This window comes from Erpetoichthys calabaricus, chromosome 3, assembly GCF_900747795.2.
Source record: "Erpetoichthys calabaricus chromosome 3, fErpCal1.3, whole genome shotgun sequence".
Taxonomy (NCBI): Eukaryota; Metazoa; Chordata; class Cladistia; order Polypteriformes; family Polypteridae; genus Erpetoichthys; species Erpetoichthys calabaricus.
The window spans coordinates 88,908,600-88,932,636 of NC_041396.2; the positions used below are offsets into that span (position 1 = coordinate 88,908,600).

Consider the following 24,037-nt stretch of genomic DNA (forward strand, 5'->3'; position numbering starts at 1 on the left):
GGCAAAGCCATCTATGCCTGGTTACTCCCAAAGACTTGGTCTGAGGGAAGGAATGATATGTCAGCCAATTAAAAGAAAGCCAGAGGGAGGTGATGATATGGGCAACTTTATCTTCACTTCAACTTTTGTTTTTTTTTCATGCAAAGTGCTTTATGATTGTTTTCATTAGGAAAGGTATGCTATAAAATAATGGCAGAATGCGGTTGCTATCACACACAGCACAAACATACTGTAACACAAAATAACAAAAATTGTTGCTTTAAGTAATGCTGTAATCTCTCTCTCTCTCTCTTTATATATATATATATATATATATATATATATATATATATATATATATATATATGGTTGAAATAGTTTACTGTCAAATAAATGCAAAGAGTACGCGACACGTGTTTCGCCCTCATTATGGGCTCATCGGGCGTACAAACTCCACTGCACTCCCTCTCGGGAATCGAACCTCAGACGTCAGCGCCAGAGGCGATGCCCCTAACGTTGCGCCACGGCGTGTGGTTCGTTTATTTGACAGCATGTAGATCGGGGTAATTACATTGAAGGCATTCGAAGTCTGTGTCGCAATCTGATTGTATGGGTGGTTACCTACCAGGTAATGCTTGTGGTTGGCCAGCAATCTGCTAACATCCGCCACGGTGCCCTCAGTTTGTGAGGAGCAGATCATAGAATGGTTGAAATAGTTTACTGTCAAATAAATGCAAAGAGTACGTGACACGTGTTTCGCCCTCATTATGGGCTCATCAGGCGTACAAACTCCACTGCACTCCCTCTCGGGAATCGAACCTCGGATGTCAGCGCCAGAGGCGATGCCCCTAACGTTGCGCCACGGCATGTGGTTCGTTTATTTGACAGCATGTAGATCGGGGTAATTACATTCACGGCATTCGTAGTCTGTGTCACAATCTGATTGTATGGGTGGTTACCTACCAGGTAACGCTTGTGGTTGGCCAGCAATCTGCTAACATCCGCCACAGTGCCCTCAGTTTGTGAGGAGCAGATCATAGAATGGTTGAAATAGTTTACTGTCAAATAAATGCAAAGAGTACACGCTGTGGCGCAACGTTAGGGGCATCGCCTATGGCGCTGACGTCCGAGGTTCGATTCCCGAGAGGGAGTGCAGTGGAGTTTGTACGCCTGATGAGCCCATAATGAGGGCGAAACACGTGTCATTTTCTATAATTTGCTTAAACATTCCGGTTGATTTTGTGACCTCTGTCATCGCGCTAAGTATTATAGTTCTCTTGCAGTACTGATTTATCCGAATCCGAGAAAGACGCAGAGGGCTGAGGGGAGTGGGGCGGGGTCTTCCTCACTCACAGACCGGCCTCAGGGCGCATCTTACATCCGCTTAGCTAGCGAATGAGAGAACTACTGAAAGGATTTAGATCAGGTTTTTTTCTAGAATTTGCTTTAATATTCCGTTGACTTTGCGACTTCTTTCATTGTGCTAAGAATCATAGTTCGCTTGCAGGAGCGATACAGTCGCGCTAATCAGAGACAGAGGCTGCAGGCCGAGGGGAAGGGGAAGCGTGATGTCAGGAGTGGGGAGTCGGTCTACCTCTGTGTTGTGGAGCGTAACTTGCCTCCGCTTAGCTAGCAATAACTTTTTGTTTATTGATTTTTAAAGTTTGTCCTGTTTCATTACAACACGGATGGAGCCACGGGGAATGCCTAGTATAAAATAAAGACAAAGATTGTGGTTGCCATCACGCCACAAGAATAGTGTAACAGAAAGAACTGTTGTGTTAAGTAATTCTGTAACACCACAACCCACTTAGAACATTAACTACTGAAGTTCTATAAACTAAAAGAGTAACAATTTAGGGCCATAGGCTAGATAGCTCATTTATATTTTCCACACAGGGGCTAATCAGCATGAAGTCACAAGTTTCACCTGAGGAGTGAACCAAACTAGAGCAAGTACATCATCAATAATCATAAAGAAGTTGGAACAAACTATCACTGCAGATGACTACTAAAAGTCTGAAAGTGTATACAATTGCTAAGGAGTCAACTCCTTGCACTGAGTGATGTACTGTATGCTACATGAACATTCTCTTAAAATTGAAGTCTAGGTCATTTTGTTTTCTGCTCACCAACTGGAATGATCAGCACAACCTCATATGCGTGTGTCAAAAAATGTATTACTAGGTACGTCATAAACCTAATAATATATCATTTTTAAATAATATAATAAATCAATATGGATGGTAGCAATGAATTGTATAATAAAGAAACAGAACCTGTCCTTAACATGAATTGGTTGACTAAATATAAAAACAGTCCATTTAATAAAGATTAATTAAATGAGTGAAATGATTAAACTGGATGCCAACTAAACAAATTATAAAAATATGCAAAAACAATGTGCCCCAATGTTGTCAGAGTTTTCTTAATGCATCTTACTGATCCATAGTACCATATACCATTTACCAATACACCAAGCATTTAGTTTTGGCAAAATGTTGGTGAGGTCTCCAAATGTTTATGATGTAATGTAATTTCACCTCTCTAAAAATTCAAAACTGCCACATGGCTGTAGTGCTATAACTGACACTCCCTTACAATGGTAGTGTTCCTCATTCGGGACCCCATGAGTAACCGCTCATTTGACACAAATTCAAACCAGTGGTATCCAAGGATTCTCCAAAAAAAACACAGTTCCTAAGGAGTCCAGTCTTGGTCTCTGGTTACATAAAAATCGTCCATGTATTACAACAATATAGCAAAAACAGGAAGCAACAGGACTCTAAAGACTTGGACCTTTGTCCTTTTGCAAAGATATCAGGAGGGCCACACAACCCTTTCCAGCGACCTCATGACCCCCATGCTCTCCCAATCTGTCTACTGACTTCATAGGAAGAGTCACCAGAGACATGAGTGTTGCTGCAGTGGTAAGCAAACCTCTCAACAAGGTCGACACTCTCTCTCAACACAGATGAAAAATTTTATGAAAATGGTCACATTAATTCTGGCAATCAAAGACCCAAAAACATACTTAATATCCATTATAAATTATCACAAATGTGCAGACAGCTAAAAAGAACAGACTCAGCATAAGTCAGAATTCCAGGCAGGGCTAACAATGTTATTCCTGCTAGAAGGTATAACAAATATTTTGCACATTTCTCACATCTAAATTAAGCCATGACCTCATGCAACAGAAAGCAATGATGGCCTTTAAATCTAAAGCTTGTCATTGAAAGCATGCAGCAGTCACTTCTTCGCTGCCTGCTCTTACTTCCAAGTTAAACCTGTAAATTATGTTTTCATAAGTTTCAGATTACCCTGAAAGTAGACACCAAGTGTGCCCAGTCCAGTACGTGTGATGTTTACAAACACTCGTAGGCATATGACTTGTTCTTAGAAAGTCTGCTGTTGCCATTCAGATGGCAAAGTTACCTGCATGCAAAGCAGAACTCTGCTAAATTGCACAGACCCTTATACTGAGCAAACAAGACAGTCCAAAGTGCAATGAATGGTATAGTCTTCATAACAATAAAACAGAAAAACAATTAATGAAATAGACATAAAGTTAGTCTGGTGACAGAACAGGGAAAATTCTATGAAATCCTACATTCTAATGTGGCATATTGTACAAACGTTAGTTCTATGTACAACCTGCTGTAATTAATTTTACCTCCCAATTGTAATTTTTTGTTTTCTCTCTCCAGCCACTGTAAAAAAAAAACCTCACTGTTCCAGTGTGGTGCTGAGGTGTTACCCGTTGCACGGCTGCACTCGGGTCCCAACTTCGGTGGTTTGCCAAGTGCTGGGTGCAGAAACGAACTGTAATCAGCACATGATCTCAACCACTCTCTCTCTCTCTCTGTTATTTATTTATTCATTTTTTGTATAAATGCCTCACCTCTCTACCTGTTGGAGTATTGAAAGCAGTGTTGAACTAATAAGAGCAAAAGATGATAACACCAAGATAATAAAATATGAATATTAAAAATTTGAAATGAATAAAATAGTGAGTGTTCTTTGTATGCTGTATACAGTGATGTACTTGAGCTGAGTACCATTATGTTTACTCAGCCCTGCTGCTCAGTTTTTCCCTCAAGATGGCGTATTACAAGAAAACTGCAGAATTATAGTTCTCAATTTAAGAATAAAGAGAGGGAGAAAAATGTGCATAATGCACAGAATAATGCCATATTTCAAGCTGTATTAGTAAACTTCCATTACTTGTTTGTATGTGGAATATAAGCCTAACTATCTTATTGAATACATTTGTGTCCCATGATGTTTCTAATTCACCTGCTGTAATACTTTAATTGCTACAGTCCAAAGTCCTGCTTCTGCAATTCCCAGGACAGATCAAAAGATGGCTTTGCTTGATCTTATCTGAAGAATCAAAATGAATTACGGATTAATATTACACCAGTCATTTATAAGCCTATGGCTTTGTGCTTGAATGTGTGATATTATTTATAACATTTTTACCTTACTGGTGAAATGAAAGTTCTCAGTGCTGACAGAATATACACAGTAAACTATGTGTCTGTCTTAAAAGAAAATATATCATTTTGGTGGCTTTCACATTGTGTTCATTAGCTTCGGAGCTACATAGAAATTCTGCAATTTGAACCCAGGGAGCAGTAAGATGTAAGGGATTTCGTTCAATCAGGATCAATGAGCTTTTCAAACTGGCAACATGTTTTGCTATCGTTCCAAGCTTCTCATGATAGCAACAACAACCTTTATGCACACTACATGACAAAATGTTTTTGGACACCTATCACACCTATATAAGCTTGTTGGATATCTAATTCCAAAACCATGGGCATTACTATGGAGGTGCCACTCCTAAGCCCTCCCCTCCATATGAATATAACAGTGCCAATCTTCTGGGTTATGCTTTCCACAAGATGTTCCAGTACCTCTGTGGGAATTTGTGCTCATTCAGCCAAAACAATATTTGTGAGGTCAGGTACACTGATGTTGGATGAGAAGACCTGGCTCACAGTCAGCATTCCAATTAATGCAAAAGGTATTCAATGGAGCCAGGATTCAATTGAGGGCAGGGTTCTGTGCAGGCCACTTGTGTTCCTCTACATCAAACTTGTCAAACTATGTCTTTATGGACCTGACTTTGAGCACTGTTCAAACAATCAATCCTGAACAGAAAAGAACATTCCTTAAACTGCTGCCACACATATGAAATGGCACAATTATATACAATGTCTTTGTTTGATGTGGGATTAACAGTAACCTATACTGGAACTAAGGGGCTTAGCTCCAATCCTAAAAAAAAAACCAAAACATTATCCATGCTCCACCAAACTTCACAGTATACACAATGCATTTTGGAAAGTGCCATTATTGTTGCATCCGCGAACCCAGATTTGGCCACCAGACTACCAGATAGTGAAACATGATTCATCACTCCAGAAAACACATTTTTACTGCTCCAGAATCCAATGGTGGCATACTGTACTTTACATCACTCCAGCCAACACCTGGCATTGTGTGCAGTGATCTTTGGCTTGTATGCAGCAGCTCGACCATGGAAACCCATCTGATGAAGCTTCCGACACACAGTTCTTATGCTCATGTTGCTTTCAGAGGCAGTTTGGAACTCTGTTGTGAGTGATGCAACACAGGATAGGTGAATTTTACACAGCCCCACTTTGTGAGCTTGTGTGGTGTGGCTGAGCAGTTCTTGCCCCTACACAATTTCATCTTTATATATAATACGCTACTGTAGCTGTCCATATGTCTGTCCAGGGTTTTAAATCACCTGTGGCTCGCAAACCGTTTGACCTATAGACCTGAAATTTGGTACACATATACTACGTGATGTCTCCTATCTGCTTTCAGGGTGATGATTGACCTTCAAGGTTATTCCTCTTTTTATTTTATTTTATTGTAGAGTTAACTCTTGGCAGCAGCCAGCAGGGCGGCCGTGCGGTGCATGCGTACGGGTGCCGTTCTCATTCCCTACTACCTTCGCCATTACTTACTCTAGCTCTTCATATTTTACATCATTCTTCAGTCAAATTGAAGTCTTACGTGCCAGCTTAAGTGAAGAATTAAAGAAAACGTACTAAGTAATTACAGCACAAACACAGACTTAATCAGTTTTAACGTGAAAAGATGCCGACAAAAGAAGAGAAGAAGCAGGCCACTAGGGTGGAGAAAAGAAGAGCTGCTCAGGGAGCAGCAAGCGCATCAACCCCTGAGCAAACGAATGCTAAACGTACAGAGAGAGTATGGAAACTAGGAATGCTCAAGTCAAGTGTATTCGTGCAGTGCACCGTTACTGGTTTTATAATAAAAGCACATACAGTTGACTGCAGCAGATCTAAGAGAGCAGAAATTTTACATACTGATTTGTGGCAAAGATGGCATCCAATGACAGAGCCATTATAAAGTCACTGAGCTTTTCGGTACAACCCATTCTACTGTTAATGTTTGTCAAAGGAGACCACATGGCTATGTGGTTGATTTTTTGCACCTATAAACAATGGGTGTGCCTGAAACACCTGAATTCAATAATTTGGAGGAGCACCTAGTGCCTGCATACTTTTGGCCACGCACTGTACTTTGTGTTGGTGATACCACTAACTGCGACCACAGGCAGTTCATATGACCACAACCCATTATTGAATTGTTATGTCTGATGAGATATAATTTTTCCCTGTGTACTATTTTAATAAGTATCACTTTTGCTTTAAAATTGTACCTTAGTGCTGCTTAGCAGAAATAAAGTAACCTTTATTAACACCATGACCTTTTACACCTACTCCAGCACACTTTGTCCTACATAGTTTTTTTGATCAGCAGCATACGAGTAGCATAAACACTCTGTGTCCTTGTCAAGAAAGCAATGGATTGGCAGAACTACAAACAGAGAGTAATGAGCATTATCAAGTATTACCAAAAAAAAAAAAAAACTTTAAAAAATGCATGTAGTAGTGGTTGCTACACTGTCACATCTACAAAACAATATGTACAAACAGACAGGTTGAATGTAGTCCTGTTAAAGTAGAATGCAAAAGACCTGCTGCAATGTCGGTTGCTTCAGTATTACCACTGTGCCGAAGTGCTGAATTCAAGTGAAGGAGAAAGGGTCAGAGCTTAAAAGCCTTCCTCACCAGGGACACGTCTGGAGGAATGAGGTTACAAATGCCCTTGGGGTGTGCAAAGCCACAAACAAAAAAGGAGAACTGAAATCAGGGATGACACACTGTACTCTAGATAATAGAAAGGAGGTGAAGATTCATAAAAAGGCAAAAAGATGGATAATCTAACTTAATATTAACCAACCAAATAAATAAATAAATAAACAAACACCTTTAATAAAATACTATTTAATATTCAGATAAGCATCACAGTGGAATGATAACATTACTTGAAAAACAGCATTTTTTATTAGTGAAATATTCAGACATGTTAATTCTAAAAAAATCACATAGCCTTAAAAATGTGCGTGCTGATAATTTTAAATTAATAATTCACGACCAATTTGTATTTCTGACTGTTAAATAAATTGAGATTTCCCCTAACAAAGAACAGCAAAAGGAAAACATTCGTACACCTATATAATCTATCGTATGTGCATCAGATACATAGTTTATAGCAAGGAGATGTGCAACAGGTAGTTACTATAAATTACATTACTATAATCGTTACATCCTATATATGTATTGGTTATAAGAATGTTAGGTATTTTATGAAATAAATGATACTGATATTTGAGTTTATTGTTATTCCGTGTCGATCTTTATAACACTGGAATAATTCTTGTAAAGTGTCATCTGTGAATCCCGTCAATACATCCATTGCGGCTGTCTGGATCATTTCAATCGGTCTCATTTATTTCATGACAGACCCCATCTTTTCCATTACTCGACTATAAAAAGTATTTATTTTAACGAGGGAATTAGTCAAAAACTTACTGAAATAATGCATAATATGTGTTATTTTACACACTTATTTACCAATTATGTTAAAAGTACTGAGAGGTGCACTGATCAGATGTTCAGTTTGCTCAGCTCTCACGATCAGATAGTACGATCTTTTGAACCTGCGCTGTCCTTAGTGCAGGCTGCTCTGACAGCGCACGTGTGTTTTAGTGACGGCGTCTCCTCTTAATTCGTCAAACCCCAGCGCCTTTGTTTCCGCTGGTACTCACCAGAGGGGGATGCATTTTGCAGACTAGCCCTCTTCCGAAAGGGCGACTTCATCTTCTGTTTGGCGGTGATCGGGCTTGTTGACATTCTGCTGCCTCTTTTCGCTTTGCGGTTTGGCGGAGATGACTCAAGACTGCAGAAAGCGCAGCAGGGAATGAAGCAAAACCAGGCAGCTCCGCCGCCCGTCGGTACTGTTGGCCAACCTCCGAGGGGACTCTTACTGCAGCGTGGGCTCGATGTGGGGATGCAGGGAAAGTTCCTGCCGCAGCCCGCTCCGGGAGGGGAGCGGAAGCTCCTCCCCTCCCCGCCCGGAGATATAATAAAGCAACGTAGGGCCGCACCGCAGGAGAGCCCTAGGCTTCGTCCATCCAAGCTAGGCCGCAGCCCGTTCGGTTGCCTTGGCAACCGTGGGCCCACCTGGAAGAGAACATTAACGCCGCACACGTTCGTCAAGCGTAGCAGAACAGAAGTGAGCATAACGCGGAGCCGGGATGGCGGCACATGTGCGAACACAGTTTGTTATTTTTAGATCCAGTAGAAATGTGACAGAGCTTGCGATTTGAAAGGAGCCGCAGCAAAAAAAAATACCAATAATCAACAAAGACGTCAGTTATAAAACAAGAGGAAAATTTTCTTGATGCGTCGCGCATGTGTTTGACACTGTCACTATCGCAGAAGAGCACTAAGCGACAAACATTCTGACTCGAACATTCCTGCTTATAAATAAACAACCGTTTCAACAAGCAGCATGGATTGCTTCACGGGTGGAAGTCAGCCCAGTGCCAGGACTGCGAGCTGCTGCATTTAGCCTGCACGTGCACAATGGCAGAGAGCTAACACTTGTCAGTAAAGCTTGTCAATACTGACTTTTAATCAGAGGTGAATGTACGGTAAAACGTGAGGGTATATGTTAAAAAAAGGAAGACTAAGTAAAGGAGATTGCTGATTAAAAAGCAAAATGTTTTAATATTAGTTGGTTAATTTGGCTGTAAAGCAGCATACAATATATAACTTTCTGCACCTGAAAATAAGCCGCTAGAATGGCACTTAAAGGGTAATTCATGTCAGTTCTGACAAACCTTGATGCCCAGATTTTGCAATATACAAAGACTTCCTCCCACACTGGTATAAGTGATATCAGGGTTATTAAGTGGAAGAGACCTGCCCAAACACCCCCCCCCCCCCCCCCCCCCATTATAAGCAATATCAGGTGAACAAGTGAATGTTGAATTTTTAATTTTTTTAAGTAATGTTTCTATGTTTATGTGTATGCCTGAGGTCACAGCAAAGCAGGATACAACCCTGGATAGACTGCAAGCAATTTCAGGACATTTTATAAAGTACTGTACCAGTTTAGAGTTGCTTTGGGACACTGGACTAAAACTAAGGGGCTTGAAGTAATACACAGTAAAACAAAATCCATACAGAATGTTAACCACTACACCAAGTGTCTTATCAGGTTTTTTTTGTACATTTATAATATGACATTTATGTGCAGGTGTTCAACTAATGTAACACTTACAAGACTATGTTCTACTGAAGCCATCTGAACATTGTTATAAAATAGATGATGTGTATATTTTGCATGGCTTTTGTATTTTACTTCTGATGTTTTATATATGCAAGTCCGTAGCCATTTAGGTTCGTCCACTCATTAGAGTGGTGTTGGTGGTGGTTGGGAGCATGTACTGATACAGCATGTCGCCACACCTACCACAGGACGAACCACTTCATGATCCCAATTAGGACCCGACTGCAGACATGCAACAGGTGACACCTCAGCACCACACCAGTGCTGTACACAAATAATCTGAATTGAATTCAGTCAAACTGCAGTTATTCTATTTTGGCCTTCAATGAAACATTTGTGATGAATAAAATGAATAATTACATAGGAGTTCTGATGAGACTAGAACATTGCAACATAACCTATAAATTTCCTTTTCATATAACATATCTGAAATAATGCTGGAATCTGAATGCCTCTCAGCTGGCATTCTCTACTAAATTTTAGGAACATCAGTCCTGCGTGCATACAATTTATACTGTGATGTAATTAAAAATGTAATTCTTCAAGTACTGTATACATTTGGCCACCCTAATGGCCCTAGAATCTACTGTATATCTCATACAGTACATCTTCCAAACTAGTACCTCATCAACATTGCAAGAGCATGTAGGTAAAGGCATAATAAATAAGGGCAATAGTACAGTATGGATAGAGCTTTGACTTCTGCCACACGCTATCATATGTTTACTTGTTAACAGAAAAAGGGATTTAAAGTTTATTTCTAAAACCCGTTAAGACCCTTATATCTTACTTCAGCAGTAAATCAAAGTAGTTTATTACCATGGTGCCTTTTATGTTGGTCTCTGTGCCAAAGGAGTTCACATAATTTTGTAATACAGTATAATACTTTCATACTTATCTCATACTGTAATGCATTTTCAGAAATTGCACATTAATAATAAAGTACATGCTAACTGCTGGATAAAAATCACCAGAAAATAATATTTCATTTTGGAATCACATATTCCAAAATTACTGTTCAGAATGTTTTGTGGTAGTTTGGAATGAAACAGATTTTTTGGAGACATAAGAATAAATTGTTTCGCATTAATGTGTGTTTTACTAGCTTTTGAGCGTGCAGATTTTGATTTTGGATAGGATTCTATCTTCCAGAATGGACCAATGAGGGAGGGGTTAGTTGAGCTGACTGTGTGGGGTTTGTACAGTGTTGCTGTGTTCACAAGAATTCCTTTGTTCTAAAAATGTGCATATTAGATAACATCCATCCAACCATCCATTTTCCAACCCACTGAATCCGAACACAGGGTCACGGGGGTCCGCTGGAGCCAATCCCAGCCAACACAGGACACAAGGCAGGAACCAATCCAGGGCAGGGTGCCAACCCACCACAGGACACACACAAACACACCCACACACCAAGCACACACTAGGGCCAATTTAGAATCGCCAATCCACCTAACCTGCATGTCTTTGGACTGTGGGAGGAAACCCACGCAGACACGGGAAGAACATGCAAACTCCACGCAGGGAGGACCCGGGAAGCGAACCCAGGTCTCCAGGTCTCCCAACTGCGAGGCAGCAGTGCTACCCTCTGCGCCACCGTGCCGCCCATTAGATAACATGAAAAATTGTAATTGCTGCGCTGTTAAGTAATTATGTCTGCATATGTACAGCAAATGTACCCTGCAATAGTCTTGTATTAAGCGAACAGCTGGTTTCTGTCTTACACCAAATACTACTGGCAAAGGAAAAAAAAGCAGGCTGAGAAAATAGATTTTAAAAGTGTAAGCCTTTTGTGTGTATGGTCTTGGGTTCAAATCCCATCCTGAGCACTGCCTGTGTGTAGTCTGCATATTCTCTCATATGTTTGTGTATTTTTCAAAATGTATTGCAGATTTTCACTTCCAGAGATATGCATATTAGGTTCAATTGACTAAACTAATTCAATCTGAATGAGTGTGGGTTTGTGCTATCAGTGGGCCTATGTGAATGTTGCTCTGCTGAGAATTGGGTTTTGCCTTGTGCCTGGATAGGTCTTTTTATTTAACAGTTGCTTCTTACAACTGTTCGGATGCATAATGCCGTGAACTCCACATCTCGGCAAATTTATAAGCAAAGTTAATTATCGTTATTTTCACTATTATATATTCTACTGCAGACAAAAGCACTTTTGAATAACAATAAAGTCCAAAGTGTTAACTATTGGATCATACAGTAATCTCTCTTTCTGTAGTTTGATTTGAGATAGCGGAAGGGGTGGGCAGACTTTACAACGAGTGGACCAAGGGGACTTTTGTACAGAAATGAAATTGAACAGAGGCAGCAGTGTCAACAGGTTAGTGATGAACGCCCACTGCCCGGTTCGCGCTGTTATTGGTTGTAACGACTGTCTATCATGCACAGCGGACTGCAAGACTTTACGATTGAGTGCGTAATGCGCAGAATCCTTCGGGTGCTTCGCCGCATATTAAACAGGCTGCATACTGCGGATGTATGATAGTTGAAATGAGAAGAGCGAGATTGACTTTTGCAATGTTATTTTACAACATGCCTGTCAGTTTTCAGTCTTCTGAAAACAGCTTTACTAGCCTAATTTAATTTCAAGATTTAAAATGAGATTATTAGTTAACAGTGCATAGATCCTTAATGAAACAGTATCCCTTCATGAGTCTATAAATAATTTCAGAACCCGCATGACAGCCAGGTAATTACGTATTTAATAAAAATATAGAAATACAATTAAACAAGCTAAGAAGTAACTGATTGTACGAACAAAAAAAATGGTTAAGTATAATTCTTTATCTTATTCTACGTTTGGTGTGCAGTTATGCGGCATTAATCTGAGTAGTTCTTTCAATGCAGATACCCACTTAATATCATTTAACGTTTCTGTGTTAAGAGAGGCGCAGCATTCTACGCTGCTACTTCAAAGTTCCATAAACCTGGATTTTAACTGTAGCTCAGTAACAGTGTTGAGTTTGCACATTCTCCTTGTGTGTGCGCGGTTTATTTTTTCGGCAACAGCAGTTTTCTAGTCATATCACAATGTCTTAAGTTAGTTTAATAGTTGTCTGGGTGAATTAGGGAGTGTGAGAGAGTATACCCAGCGATGGATGGGTACCCCCACTGCTTCTGGGATAAACACCCGCGATCTTGAATTGGGCTCGAGAATGGACAAATGGTCAGACTTCTCAATGTTAGTTATATTAGAGATTTGTTTAATACATTTTTTCAGCAGCGTTTATATATTTATCTCGGAAGGCGGCAGTATAGTGTCGTATAGTATAGTTAGCGCTACTTCTCTAAAGCTCGAACCATGAGGGATCGCCTTCCAGGCGGGTCATTGCTGTTACATATTCTTTCGAGTTCGTTTCAGTCCTCAGGCGTTATGCTCATGTTAATTGTTTCCTAACGAGAATGTCCCCACCATGGACAGTCGTTCAGTCCGATAATGGTTACCGTTATAAGTAGACTCAAGCACCATTGGCTTGTTATGATGGAAACAGAATATTAAAAAAAAAAGAATTACGCTCTTTCCCAACCTATTTAGCACACACCCTTCATTTTTGCTTGGCTTTTCTCTACAATAGTAGGCACAAAACTGCTTGTTTCAGTTGAATTTATTTAAGTACATAGTATGTCTTTACAATTTTATCTACTTTTTTGTTTGTTTTGCAAGAGCCTGAATAAACCGCATTAGGTAATCATGTGATTCTTCTATCTGTGTCAATTTCTTTCCAGATCCGCGGATTTTCATCCGTAGATTATAAAATTGAAACAGCCACGCCACCTAGCGGTCTTAAACTTTTTTTGGAGAAATAACCAGCAAAACAAGTAGTTAATTGGAGTTTAAAGGTTTGTAGTTACTCCAGCTTAATGCACCAATTTTCCTCTAGCCCTTCAAACAGATGTGAGCACTATTAGAATTCCCTTTTCCACACTGGCCTTTCTATTTGTGCCTGATGTCGCTGGTAGATCCATTAGAAGACATTCAGCCATGGAACCAAATAAGCTGATGGTAAAGAGAGTGAGACTGGCATGCTGTGTTCTTCTTCTCTGAATATAATGTTTTCTTGTATTCGGAGAATTGGCGATTCTACATTGGCCCTGGTGTGTGCTTGGTGTGTGGGTGTGTTTGTGTGTGTCCTGCAGTGGGTTGGCACCCTGCCCAGGATTGTTCCCTGCCTTGTGCCCTGTGTTGGCTGGGATTGGCTCCAGCAGATCCCCGTGACCCTGTGTTCGGATTCAGCGGGTTGGAAAATGGATGGATGGATGTATTCGGAGAAGAGTTAAGCATGCCAGTTATAAATCTTTGTCAGTCCAATTGTATGTCCAGCATGTCAGTGACCTTGTCGAGTTTATTGTTTGAACTAATCTATGCAGTTATTTTCAGAAAGTAAAGTAATGTTGATAGTGCTGGAACAAATGCAGACTTTTCAACACAGATCAGGTAGGATTAGCATGCAAAAGCAACATGAGCTGCCCCTCTAAAATTCTGAAAGCTTAACTATGGGTTATTTATAACTTGAAATCCTTCTTGTAAGTTGAACAACATTACATCTTTCCTGCCATGTAGAACGTCTGGATCAGCTGCCTGTTGTGACCACATCAGCACAGTGTGCCAAGTGAAAATGTCTGGCAGCCTCACTAACATGTCAGTCTTCAGTTGTTTATCATTTAGTAGTATTTAAACTGTTAAAGAGAAGGCATAGTGGCAGTGGGTAGAGCTACTGCCTCACATCTACAGGCACCTGGGTTTGAATCTCGGCCTGAACACCACCTTTCTGCAGTCTGCATATCCTCTCTGTCTGTTTGAGGTTTTGAACAGGTTTTCCTCCCACAAAAAACATTCATGTTAGGTTAATTTGCAAATGTAAACTGAAGGGTGATTTCTATTCTTTTTGTGAAAATAATTACAATTATTTTGGGCCGCACATCCCTTTTCAGTGTTTTCCTCTGTCTGGGCTTGGATCTCACTGGCCAAAAGTGGGTAGTAGCTTAGCTTACTTATTACTCAGTAGGAGTGACTGCAGCCATGGCTGGACCACCAAGCTGTACAGGGATGGTTTATGTCTTGTGCCCAATGCTGCTCAGGCCTCCCACAACCATGAACTGGATAAGCAAGTAAGAAAATGGACAGATGGCTAAAATGTTACACTTCAATCTTTCAGCTGCACTGCAAGCTGCAACCAATTTAAATCAGAGTCTGACTTTGGAGATGTCAGACCACAGGTATCTGCTGGCTGCAGTCTCATCTTATAGGAGGCTGATCCTATCATATCACAAGAGGTTTTTGTTTTCTGTTGGAGCCTGCCATTGTCAGATTTCAACAACTGCTGATTTATTCTCTTGGAGTAAAATAGTCCACAAACCCACAGATCTACAGCTTTAGTATCTTTAATTCTGATCCAATTGGATCTCAAACATATGCAGTCTTACTCCTCCAAGGAGCAAATTGTCCACAGAAATCTTTTGGATGATTTATTCCTGAAGTCTAAAACCTTACCATATAAGTGTCTGATCCTATCAGATCATGGGGGCTTCAGCTTCCTTTGGAGTTTGATGTTAACAGATTTAAGAAGTTGTTATGTCAAATTTAATTCTTGGGAAGCTAATCCTCTCCAATCTGAATGGCACACTATTTTATTCATTTTGAACCTGGCGATGTTAAATTTCAAACATTTTCAGATTTACTTCCTTAAATTTGTTTCTGCAGTCTGAACAGCTTTAACATGATGCAGTCAAATTTGAGACCATGTGTAGTCTTGAGCCCACTATAACATGCACGTCCACATTACACAATCCTACAGATTTACTTCTTTAGATTTGGACTGTGTGCTCCAAAACAGACAGTCCATATCCTTACCGTAATACTATTTTATTCTATCAGAATTCAAATTATTTCAGTTCCCTTCGGGGTTTGATGTTACCAGATTTCAATAACTGTCAGAATTAATTTGTCAGAATCTTGCTGTGTTACACAGTTAGTATCTGATAATGTCTGATTTCATGCACTTCCTTGCCACACACTTCACATAAAATCTGGCAGGTCTAAAGGCCATGACCTTGTTGTATTGGAGTCTGATCTTATTACACCTTAAGAGTCTGGCACTGTCCAGTTTCAAGCACTTGCATATTTTACCATGAGAGATCACACATATCCGCATCTTTAGTCTCATGAGTATCTGATTTTGTCTGACCTAAAATATGAACTCTCAGATTTCCGTTATTTTATATATCACCTTTCCAAACAGTATACTATCTAAGGGTGTAAGTCATTGCTGATGCACAATATTTTAAAAGCGATAGATTGCTAGGTTAAATGAGCTGCTGGATATCAGCAACCAAAACCTCAGCTTGTTGGTTATACTGCTGACCAGTGCTATTCACAGATGTAGTTCTTCCAAGTCTGACAAAGCCAGATCTCAGCGACCTGTAGCTATCACAATTTGGTTTGATTTGATCAAGTTACATGGTGGTTGATTGCATCAGATAATTACATACTAGCAGGCTGTAGCCTTGGCCTGGTAGTCTGATTTTATCTAATCTCAGCCCGATAACTGAAATAATATACTGTTAGACTTACTCTCTTCTCTTGGGACCTTGTGAAGTGTGACAGGGCAGCAGCTGTGCAACTGTGAAGCCCCATTCCTCCGATTCTGAGAGGCTGCATAACACTGCACCAATGCAGTGGCTAAACAGACACTGGCCAGAGTGACCATACACATACAGCAGGCAAATAATTATTGCAGAAATTCCTATAAATGTCACATTTTCATTCTTTTAACTAATTACTATATCAAGTGATGAACTCAAACTTCCCATTTATCTAAAATAAATATGCACAATAGATTTGGGCCTATTTCCAAATAGAATTACTAAGAGCACAGATATTAAAAAAAATAAAATAAAAAAGATACTGTAATGTACTTAAGCAGGTATAGAAAATGGAGAGATGGATTTTTTATCTTTTTCTTTTTATAAATGGAGAACTGTCAAAAGGCAACTGCAAATGTAGACACATTTCCAGTGCTGAAATACTTAATTGTCAATTTCCCAAATAGTTTATGATATTTAGAAAATCTTTAACCAACTGCACCAAACAGAAATGATTCAAAATGTGATATGGCATCCTCACACAGTCCTGCTGAGGATATCAAATGAGTGGCATCAGTTTATAGCATACTCATACAGCATGTCTTCCTAAACCCATTTTGCTTGAAAACAGTGAAACGTTTACCTTAGAAAAGGAAAAGTCTTTCTGCAAATTGTTAGATCCAATAAAGAATTAGTGTTCTCCTGAGGCTCCGTCTGTTAGCACCTCATTCAGACAATCTGGAAATTTATCCTGCTTTGCCCCACCAAGCTGTAGTAGAAAAGGGTTGCCTATTTTTCTTTCTGAGAAGAAAGGCTGGCTTTATTTCTTTAGCTGACCTAGTTTATGTGCTTCAAAGGCCAGTCCATCCCCTATCGCTAAAAAAAAAGCTAAAAATGCTAAACATCCCCTCTGATCTGAACGTCCCACTTTGGCACTGAAGGCTCTCACTGTACTGCTTTAAACTTAATAAGACAGGAATTTGGGTAGAATGTAGATGTTTCCTTTTTAGGAGACATTCTGTGCTAATCTTGATGGAATTAAGTAATTGTTTAAAACAATAGAAGCTGCATGCTAATTGAAATGTTTATGAATATATATCGAGATTAACTTTTTATATGACTGCCATTATCTGGATACACCATCTCTAGATAAGGGAATAAAAGAGATCAGCATATGGCATCAGACTAATAATAAAACATTCTTTAACTTGATTAATACATGGTAATTGGGAGCCAAAGTCCACCTTGGCATCTTTAGCCAATCCATCATTGGGACTACTCACAATAGGCAAAATTAGAATGAACTGAATGTCTTTGTGGTTGTGGAATGAAAACTGGTGTACTTGGACAAAAATCCACAAGGGCACAAGGAGAACATGCAAACTCCAGAAAGTCAAAAAACCAGGCACAGGATTTGAACACGGAGTGCTGGATCCATGATGCAGCAGCTCATACCACAGTTTCAACCTCCATCAGAGTAGTATCTATCTCTCTATTATAAAAAAAATCATGGAAGGAGACGAGATATAATTTTCTCGGAGAGACACTTACACGTCCGGCGAGACGAGTCTTTGTGCCAAGAGATTTAACCACGCCCGGGGCCGGAAATAAAAGACAAAGAGTAGATGACAAAGTAAAATGTCGTAAAGAATTTAAAAATGTTGACATGGTACACATGCAGAGCAGGTTAGAGATACTGGAAGTATGAAAATTCGAAAGTCTCAAAAAAAGGATAGTAAAGATCACACTAGCGCAAACAAATGGAAATTATTACTCGGTGAAATAACGGAACAGCGAAAAGAGATCGAATCTATTGTTCAAATTTAAACTTTAAGTCAGAGACTTGTAGATCGTCTAATTCGTGTTGCCAGCGTGAATTAAAAGATTCCAAAAAAAGGTATGGTATGAAGTCCTGTGAGACGGAGACTTTTAATATGAGATTCTTTCAAGTCACACCATACTTACAACCTTTGGAAGCAAGTCCTGCAAGACAGTGACTTTTGCCATTAGATTCTTTCAGGTCATGCCCTACTTACAACTATTTTCATAGAAGACCATGGTCATCTAACCTCAGTCGTGTGAATGCTTTTGGCAGACACACTTCCTGTGCTCTCAGCTCTTTGTCGTGTGAATGCTTTTGGCAGACATGCTCCCTGCACTCTCAGCTCTTCAAAATTATATCAGGAGAATAATTTTATATGTTCTAGATGACACGTCAACGACTAAGTAAAGAAGAAAGAGCATGGACAAACATTCTAAAAAGTCATTTTATTTATTAGAGAGAAGGAAAAGATATTCACTCACAGGCAGTTATACGTTGCGTTGTCATGATGTAAGTCCAAACATGGAATCAAAATTCAATGCTTGTTAAAAAGTTAATTCCAAATATTGTTTTTACTAAAGTTTTAAAGTAAAAGTGAAAATAATGCATATGTAACAATTCCCATTAAAATAACAATCTCTTTAAATTGTATATCCGGTAAACCAAACTCGGGGGTGGGCAAGCGAAGCGAGCAGGGGGCAGAGCCCCCTAGTTTACTAATTAAATAAATAAAACAGACAGAGATGATCACTTCAAGCTGTGCATGGTGGTGTGGGGTCAGACCTGATGTGTTCTTGGTATTTTCTGGGTGCTCTAGGTTTCTGAGATATCCCAAAGATGTTCATGTTAGAATGTCAGTTGACCAACCGAAGGGGTGTGCATTAGTGTATCCCATTGCCGTGTCTTGTGCTAGTAGACACCTCACATCCTGTGTTGCTGGAGTTAGTTCTGACTGCGTGCAACTCTTTAATGCAAAGTACAAACAGTTTGATGAATGAATAAAATCATGGCCACCACAGTATCTGCTAATGGACCAGTTGGTCAGCAACAAATGGTTTTGCATTTGTTTAAAATTTGAAACTTCAGTAAATTAACACATTGCCATTACTCACTTTCAGGAGTATTTCCAAATAATGTTAAGCCTAACAATTCATGATTAGAACCTCACAAATGGACAAAATTCAAGACAGCTCCTAGCTCACTACATTCTCTTTAAGATCTGACCATCAGGTACTTTGGGGTGACTCAAAGTACATATCAAGGGTACACACAGGGTCTAAAGACCCCTGTTACCCTGACACTTTCATTGTGGTGCTGTTATCTGTTCACAATGGCACTGTCAAACCTCATTAACGTTTGAATTATATATTGTGTGTTGCTTTTCTAAACTACCTGCTGGCTCTCCAAGTACATGGTTGCAGTCTCTCTGTGCTCGTATTTTAATAACTTCCTGTTACCCACCATTGTACTGATGACATTGTTCTCTCGCAGTCAAACACCCTAATAGCTGCTTGAACTAGCAACATTCTGCTTTACTTCAGATAGTTAAAAGGTTTGGATCAGAGTGTGCTCAAGGCATCAAAGTGTAAGCCTTGTCATAGTCCACCAAACATTATTTACGGCAAATAAAATTTGAACAAAAGTGAGACAAAAGCTGGTCGTCAGTAATGAAAGATCTGATGGTTACCAAAAATCAAACACATTCCTTTAATAAAATGTAATGCCAGCCACCCCATAGACTCTCAATTGATTTTGGTGGGTCTTAGATCTGTGTTTCTAAACCATTTTTGCCTCCGGACAGTTTTATCTATTTTTGATCGGTGATCACACCAGGCAACATTTTCTACTGTAACATTTAATAACAGTGTAGACTGATGAAATATGGTAGCATGCTTATCATTTGCTTTGTGCTCTTGGGAATATCGATCTAAGTTTTAAGCACATTTGTATTATCTGGGGAAAGGGGAGCCTGATGAGTGCAATTATAAACATATTTAAAACTGAAGTGTGGGCGGGCGTTCACCTTCAGAGTTTTGAGAACATTGGTATATGTCTATCAAATTGAAGAACCAAGGTTGGGGTGGGGGGGTAAGGGGTAATATAACCGAGGTTAAAGCTGCTGAAACTTTTTTTTTTTTTATAATTTAGGATAGTGACCATTTGGCTGCAACTTTTGATCCACCCACAGGTTGAAAAACACTGGACTAGATGGTTCTGAACATCTCAACAAACATCACAATGACACAAGAAATGGTCACTTCAATAAGAGGTTATCAAAAAAAATGTTTGCTTTTTTTAAATCTCTAAACCCCAAAGAGTCCATGCAATAGAACTCAAAATGAAAACTCAAAGCATCAGAGTTAGAAAATCAGTAAAGGAGGGTGGGACGCAGTTCCTCATGGGTGAGGACCAACTGGTTGTTCAATAAAGATAATGTTATTACTTTTTTACAAAAAAATCATTCAATATCGGCTGAAGTTATGTTGAACATCTAATTAATTTTTGTTATAGGGTTGTTTTTTTTGTTCTTAACTTCGCCTTATACAATTTCTAGTATTAGGAATTTGTTAGTTTTCGCATACCCCTTGGGGTCATAGCACAGGGTCAGCCATTGTACAGTTCCCCTGGAGCAATTACAGGTTAAGGGCCTTGCTCAAGGGCCCAGCAGAGTAGGATCTCTTTTGGCAGTGATGGGGATTTGAACCGGCAACCTTCCAGATACCAGCACAGATCCTTAGCCTCAGTGTCACCACTCCGTAAAAACAAAATAAATGTCAAATATGTCAAATTATGTTAAGGCATAAATCTTAAGGGATGGCATGGCATTGCAGTAGCTAGCACTGCAGACTCATGATTCCAGAATACTTGCTTTGAATTTATACATTCTCCCTATTTTTGTGTGCATTTTCCTCCCACAAGCACATGTACAGTAGTTTAGGTTAACTGTCGATTCCTGTGTTAGTTTGGGTATGGGTTTGTGGCCCTACATTTGACTGGACTCTGCTCAGGGCTGTTTCCTGCCTTGCACCCAGTACTAGTGACATAGGGTTCTGCCCAAACCCTCCGACCCTAAATTGGATTAAGTTTGAGAAAGAGAATGTTATTTTAGTTTTAATTTGTGGACTCTCTGTATATGCAGAACCAGTGAGGTCTGATAATTTAAGCAGTAGAAGACTGAAGACTTGTGGCTCTTTTATTTGTATTTGAAAGGGATGTGTAAAGAGATCAGGATGTAATTGACACCTTTAGAATTTCTCATTTATTATAGGCAGTTCTACAATAGCGCATTTGACCTAAAGCATGCCATTCATTTCTTCATACATTTTGAAAAGCATTGTTAGTATTAATCCTTACATTTTTAACAGTTTAAAGAAGATAGGAGAAAATCTAATGGGTTTCTTGATTCATTACATATACCACAGCTAGATACTCTTAGTGCTGTGGAACTGGATAAACCTCTGACATTTTCAGAATTACTAGATGCTATAAACTCACTTCAAAGTGGGAAAGCAGCTGGCACTGATGGTTATCCAGTGGAATTTTATAACAAAATTCACAAATAAGTTAGCCCCACTATTATTAGCAACGTTTATAGAAGCTAAAGACAACAAAATTTTACCTCAAACCTTTCGCCAAGCATTAATTACCATCCTTCCTAAGTCAAATAAGGTCTTATTGCAATGTGCATCATACAGACCAATTTCAATTCTGAATAACAATGTTAATATACTCTCCAAAGTTCTAACCAGAAGGATTGAGAAAGTGCTTCCTTCTGTAACATCACAAGACTTCTAATCTTTAACGTTTGTTTAATATAATATTTTCACCGATTAATTCTAAGACCCCAGAAATCTTATTATCTTTAGATGCAGAAAAAGCATCTGATACTGTATGATTGAATGGGACTACCTATGCACCACATTGCACAAATTTGGGTTTGGCCCAAATATATGTGCATGGATCAAACTACTTTATACTAGTCCAGAAGCCTCAGTTTGTGTTAACAACATTATTTCAGACTACTTCAAACTACAACATGGTACTCGATAAGGATGCCCCTTATCACTTTTGCTCTTTGCAATCACCATTGAACCACTGGCTGTCAACTTTTGAAATTCATCAGAGATAAAGGGGATTCTCAGAGAAGGACTTGAACAGAATATATCACTATATGCAGATGATATGGTACTGTATATATCTGACCCACAAAATTCTGTGCCAGCAGTCCTAAAAGCATTAGCAGATTTTCAAAAGATATCTGGACTCAAAATGTATTTGAATAAAAGTATGCTCTTTTTAGTGAATTCTCTAGCTCACAATGTCTGACTGGGTACTTTCTCATTTATTTTAGCAGATCAGTTTAAATATCTAGGGGTAAATATCACAAGCAAATATAAAGCTCTTTTTAAACAAAATTTTGCTGTCTGCATAGAAAAAATTAAACAAGACATGCATATATAGTTTACCCTCCATCTTACATTGTTAAAATGACCAGCCTTCAAAAGCTTCTCTTCCTAATTCAAAGCATTCCCATATATGTTAACAAATAATTTTTAAAGAATTAGATTCAATCATAACTTAATTTATTTGGAATTCAAAACATTCACACATCCAAACATTACAATGACCCAAAGCAGAAGGGGGCATGGCACTACCTAAATTTCAGTACTATTAATAGGTAGCAAATATGCAAGCTATAAAGACCTGGACATCAACACAAATCGATGAATTTATACAAGCCTGGTCTGAAATAAAAATAAAATCTTGCAGTACTTCTTTATTTTCCCTACTCTGTGCCCCAATTAATACAAATTACAGTCAATACAGTAATAATCCAATTGCCCTTCATTCTCTCAGAATATGGAACCAATGTAGGAAGCACTTTAAGACAGAGAAGCTTTTATCTGTTTCACGTCTACATGACAACCACCATTTTCCATCTAATGTCTGGAAAATGTCAGGGATTAAAACACTTAGAGACTTTTACATAGATAATGTCTTTGCATCCTACAAACAATTACACTTCAGATTCAACTTCTCATCAACACATTTCTTCCAATACTTTCAAGCTAGAAACTTTGCTAAACAGAACCTGCCCAATTTTCCTCACCTCCCACCTTGTTCAATACCAGAAGAAATACTGCATCAGTCTTGAACACTCAGATAGCGTCTCTACAATTTATAAAAATATTTTAAAGTCCTTTCTTTTCAAACATCCCAAAGTACATTGGGAAAAGGAGTGGAAGGCACCCATGCACAGAATACACTCTACAGTAGCTCCATATGTGCAAAGCACTTAGTCATTCAACTTAAAATCTTTTATTGAGCACATTTATCTCATTTAAAATTGTTCAAAATGTTTTCAGGACATGATTCAACCTGTGAATGGAGCAATCTAGCTCCAGCCTCACTGGGCTACATTTTCTGGGCATGCACCAAATTAACAACATTTTGGACAAAAATTTTTGCATGTCCATCAGACAGCCTTGGAATCACAACCTCTCTGAATCCATTAACATCTGTGTTAGGTGTACTCCCAGACGGGCCTAAAATGTTGAAGGACAAACAAACTGTAATTGCCTTTACTACATTACTAACACATAGACTTATCTTACTTAGCTGGAAGAATCCCACTCACTTAGAGGATCTGTTCAAAACTTTTTTTAAAACATGACAGGATCTAATCAATAACATTTTAGAATAATTTTCCATTTTGGGGTAAAGGTTTTCTTCCTTTCCTGTGTCCTTTTATAGAGTAACTCTAGATGCTGGGTGCTGGATCTGTTTCGCTTGGGTGGGGGTTGAATTTTGCTTTGTTTGTTTGCTTTGTTAAGTTTGACTTAATTGTAAGGAATGTTATGTGCTTCTAATTAAAATTAATATAAATAAATAAATTAAATAAAGAATAAAAAAATTGAAAAGCATTGTTAG

At 39.0% G+C, this 24,037-nt stretch overlaps 1 protein-coding gene across 4 annotated transcripts in view; it reads right to left on the reverse strand.

Annotated features, from left to right (window-relative positions):
- The window catches only part of ampd2b (adenosine monophosphate deaminase 2b), a 162,442-nt gene that overhangs the window by 125,244 nt on the left and 13,161 nt on the right, over window positions 1-24,037 (reverse strand). For 2 of the 4 annotated variants that reach the window (XM_028797085.2, XM_028797084.2), the window contains exon 1: window positions 8,159-8,794. The exons of 1 other annotated variant lie outside the window; for it this stretch is intronic. In XM_028797085.2, the coding sequence (XP_028652918.1) occupies window positions 8,159-8,633 (475 nt within the window). In that variant the 5' untranslated portion in view covers window positions 8,634-8,794. Of the gene's footprint in view, window positions 1-8,158; window positions 8,795-16,927; window positions 17,090-24,037 lie in introns of those variants that run through there. One more of the 4 variants, XM_051924989.1, reaches the window with a different exon arrangement.